The sequence below is a fragment of the Triticum urartu genome, chromosome 7, assembly GCF_003073215.2.
Source record: "Triticum urartu cultivar G1812 chromosome 7, Tu2.1, whole genome shotgun sequence".
Classification (NCBI taxonomy): domain Eukaryota; kingdom Viridiplantae; phylum Streptophyta; class Magnoliopsida; order Poales; family Poaceae; genus Triticum; species Triticum urartu.
The window spans coordinates 84,423,333-84,427,410 of record NC_053028.1 but is presented as its reverse complement, the minus strand read 5'-3'; the positions used below and the strand labels follow the sequence as shown (position 1 = coordinate 84,427,410).

Sequence of the window (4,078 nt, the reverse complement as noted above, 5' to 3'; positions counted from 1 at the left end):
TCTTACAGTCATAGAGATATTATATATTTTTTAAAAAAAATTGCACATATGGAGCTGAATCCTTAATAAAATTCTTAACATTAGACGAGATCCCCTAGAAAATGCATAAAGATTGCAGTTTGAGGTATGTCCGAATCTTTTGCTTTTTATAGTTGTCTAATAACTAATTTGAAAGTTCTGCGAACCGAATGAGTCATGTCCTCGTGTGGCGAGGAGGATAGCCAGGCCCGTGCACGCCATGCCAACCAAGCAGAAAAAAGCTGGACGGATCAGCGCTAGCGACAAGGCGCGCCACCAAACAGCCAACGAGGCACACTGTCAGCAGCCCACTTCCCCGTCTTCCAAACCCAATCCCATCCCATCTCGTCCGGTCGTCCCCATCCGATCCGGCGGACCGCAACAGATTTAACAGCCAGCCAGCCAGCCGCCAATGCCCCCACCCGTGATGGCGCGCGCAGCACCCATCCCCAGCTGCCGCAGCGCCGGGGCCGCCGCATCTCCCCCCTCATCCTCTCCTCGCGCGCGTTATACCCGCGCGTCCTCTCCCTCTTCCCGCCCACCGCTCCTCGCCTCTCCGCCCCTCCGCCTCCTCCCCGATCCCAAACCCACTCCTCGTCGGTGCGTGCATTTCATTGATCCTCCCGTTCTTGTTCTTGTTCTTGTTTTCCCGGTCGTCGGTGTTGCGTTCGCCTTGTTAGCTGACTTTGTTGGTCTGTGTGTAGGTGTTCGTTTAGGATTCTTGCGGCGGTCAAGGGGGCGGCGTTGTCCGGCCGGCGGAGCGCGAGGGAGGAGAAGGAGGAGGAGATGACGATCGAGTCGTCCGTCAGGCTCGCCGGCGGGGAGCTGACGGTCCGCGGGCGCACGGTGCTGTCCGGCGTGCCGGACGCGGTGTCGGCGTCGCCCGCGGCGGCCCGGGGCCCCGTCGACGGCGTCTTCCTCGGCGCCGACCTCGCCGACCCGGCCTCCCGCCACGTCGTCTCCCTCGGCCACATGAGGTGCGTCCGCCCGCCCGTCCGCCTGATGCGATCTCGGAGGAGGAATACGCGGTTCTGTGCGTTTGTTCGGTGAAGTCTCGATCGGCATTGATCTGATTTGGTTTTGGGTTGGTGTGGGCGTGTGCAGGGGCGTGCGGTTCATGGCGTGCTTCCGGTTCAAGATGTGGTGGATGGCGCAGAGGATGGGGGACAAGGGCGGCGACGTCCCGCACGAGACGCAGTTCCTGCTGGTGGAGTCCAGGGGCCCCGGCGCCGGCGAGGAGGAGGAGGACGAGGCGTCGTACGTCGTGTTCCTCCCGCTCGTGGAGGGCGCGTTCCGGGCCAGCCTCCAGGGCGGCGGCGCGGGCGGCGACGAGCTCCAGCTCTGCGTCGAGAGCGGCGACGCCGGCACGCGCGCCAGTTCCTTCGACCGCGCGCTCTTCGTGGGCGCCGCGGAGTCCGACCCTTTCGCCGCCATCGCCGGCGCCGTCGCGGCCGTCAGGTCCTGCCTCGGGACCTTCCGCCCGCGCGCCGAGAAGAAGCTCCCCGCGATCGTTGACTACTTCGGGTGGTGCACGTGGGACGCCTTCTACCAGGACGTCACCCAGGAGGGCGTCGAGGCCGGGCTCCAGAGCCTCGCCGCCGGTGGTGCGCCGCCCAAGTTCGTCATCATCGACGACGGCTGGCAGTCGGTCGGCACCGACAAACCGAGCCCTGACATGGACTCCCCCGGCGAGGCCGGCAACGGCAAGCCGCCGCCCCTTCCCCGTCTAACCGGCATCAAGGAGAACAGCAAGTTCCAGAGCGGCGAGGATCCGGCCACCGTCACGGGCATCGAGACGCTGGTGCGCGCGGCGAAGGAGAAGTACGGGCTCAAGTACGTGTACGTCTGGCACGCCATCACCGGCTATTGGGGCGGCGTGCGGCCGGGCGCCGCCGGGATGGAGGCCTACCGCTCCAGCATGCAGTTCCCCAAGATCTCGCCGGGCGTGGCGGAGAACGAGCCCAACATGAAGACCGACGTGCTCACCCTGCAGGGGCTCGGCCTCGTGCACCCGCAGGCCGTGCACCGCTTCTACGACGAGCTCCACGCGTACCTCGCCGCCGCCGGCGTCGACGGCGTCAAGGTGGACGTGCAGTGCGTCCTCGAGACGCTCGGCGCCGGCCACGGCGGCCGCGTGCAGCTCACCAAGGAGTACCACCGCGCGCTCGACGCCTCCGTCGCCAAGAACTTCCCGGACAACGGCATCATCGCCTGCATGAGCCACAACACCGACGCCCTCTACTGGTAAGACACAACTCAATCCCTCCATCAAAATCTTCAACATTTTCTCCCTGAAATTCATCACCATGACACCATTTCTGCCAAATCTCCGCGCAGCTCGAAGCAGACGGCGGTGGTGAGAGCGTCGGACGATTTCTTCCCGAGGGAGGCGGTGTCGCACACGATCCACATCGCGGCGGTGGCGTACAACAGCGTGTTCCTCGGCGAGTTCATGCTCCCGGACTGGGACATGTTCCACTCCCTCCACCCGGCCGGCGACTACCACGGCTCGGCGCGCGCCATCAGCGGCGGGCCCGTCTACGTCAGCGACGCGCCGGGGAGGCACGACTTCGAGCTGCTGAGGAAGATGGTGCTGCCGGACGGCACCGTGCTGCGCGCGCGGCTGCCGGGCCGGCCGACCAGGGACTGCCTGTTCGCGGACCCGGCGCGCGACGGCGCCACCCTGCTCAAGATCTGGAACATGAACAGGTTCACGGGCGTGCTCGGCGTGTACAACTGCCAGGGCGCGGCGTGGAGCTCCGCGGAGAAGAAGAACGTGTTCCACCAGGAGGCCGGCGCCGGCGCGCTGACCTGCGGCGTCCGGGGCCGCGACGTCCACCTCATCGCCGAGGCGGCCACGGACGGCGGCGCCGGGTGGGGCGGCGACTGCGCCGTGTACCGCCACGGCGCCGGTGACCTCGTGGTCCTCCCCGACGGCGCGGCGCTGCCCGTGTCCCTCAGGGTCCTGGAGCACGACGTGCTCACCGTGTCGCCGATCAAGGTCTGCACCACCTGGTCCAATCTGATCGATACTTGTGGACGGTACAGTTGCCTTCTGTATATGTGGACTGATGAAATGATCACCGTGGACTGCAGGATTTGGCGGCCGGGTTCAGGTTCGCGCCGGTGGGCCTCGTGGACATGTTCAACGGCGGCGCGGCGGTGGAAGGCCTGACTTACAGCCTCCTCGCCGACGGCGAGGAGGCGGTCGGGCTGGTGAGCATGGAAGTGCGAGGGCGCGGGAGGTTCGGCGCCTACTCGTCGGTCCGGCCGAGGAGTTGCACGCTGGGTTCTTCTCCGGTGGAGTTCTCCTACGACGCCTCCTCCGGCATGGTGATCCTCGAGCTGGAGTCCATGCCATTGCCCAAGGAAAGGGTTCACAGGATCGCCATTGAGCTGTAGGATTTTTAGCTCCCCTGCTCTGCAGTCCATGGATAGTGTATGCTTTCTTGATTATTATTGAATTGAAGGAATGGAGAAATATACGGTCACATTGATCATCTGCCGCTGCTATTTGCCCCAACTCTGAACTGAGCAAGTGGCCTCCAGTGTTGTGGGCACCTGCCTACCTGGTTCTCTGACGATCTTTTCGATCCGGACACCTACCTACGGGCAATGGGATGCGCGCACAGATTTCTCCTCTGTTTGTGTGGCGCTTTGGCAGATCTGAATCTGAAGCACGTTCCTACGCTGCGGAATGGCTGTCCGCGTCAGTTTGGTCCACCTTATGAAGATCCACGGCTTGATAATTTTTCTCACGAGCGGGCGCATCTCATCAACATAACCCAGAAGATGACCGTGCCAGTGATCCATCCTCATGCTTCTTTGGAAGATTTGGGATGCTGGGAACGCGAAAGCATTTCGCCATATCTGACACTCGCTTCGCCACCTCTATATGACCTATGGGCCCAGTTCTTTCCAGCTTTTGATTCTCTAGAGTTAGATCCTGGGAAACTGCACACAGAATCTACGGTCCAGTTCTTTTCTGAGATCATAGTATGAGTTGTGTGCTGCAATGTTTATAATGTCCCTGGGTTGAAATCTGGTGTCGAATTGTTAA

The 4,078-nt window shown here is 62.6% G+C and overlaps 1 protein-coding gene across 1 annotated transcript; it reads left to right on the top strand.

The window, feature by feature from the left end:
• Positions 1–376: 376 nt before the first annotated feature.
• Positions 377–3,518, top strand: LOC125525261 (probable galactinol--sucrose galactosyltransferase 6). The gene is made up of 5 exons (XM_048690260.1): positions 377–618; positions 723–995; positions 1,123–2,262; positions 2,356–3,019; positions 3,115–3,518. Exons 1-5 carry the CDS (start codon positions 431–433, stop codon positions 3,418–3,420), a joined length of 2,571 nt encoding a protein of 856 aa, XP_048546217.1. The 5' UTR covers positions 377–430; the 3' UTR covers positions 3,421–3,518.
• Positions 3,519–4,078: the final 560 nt, after the last annotated feature.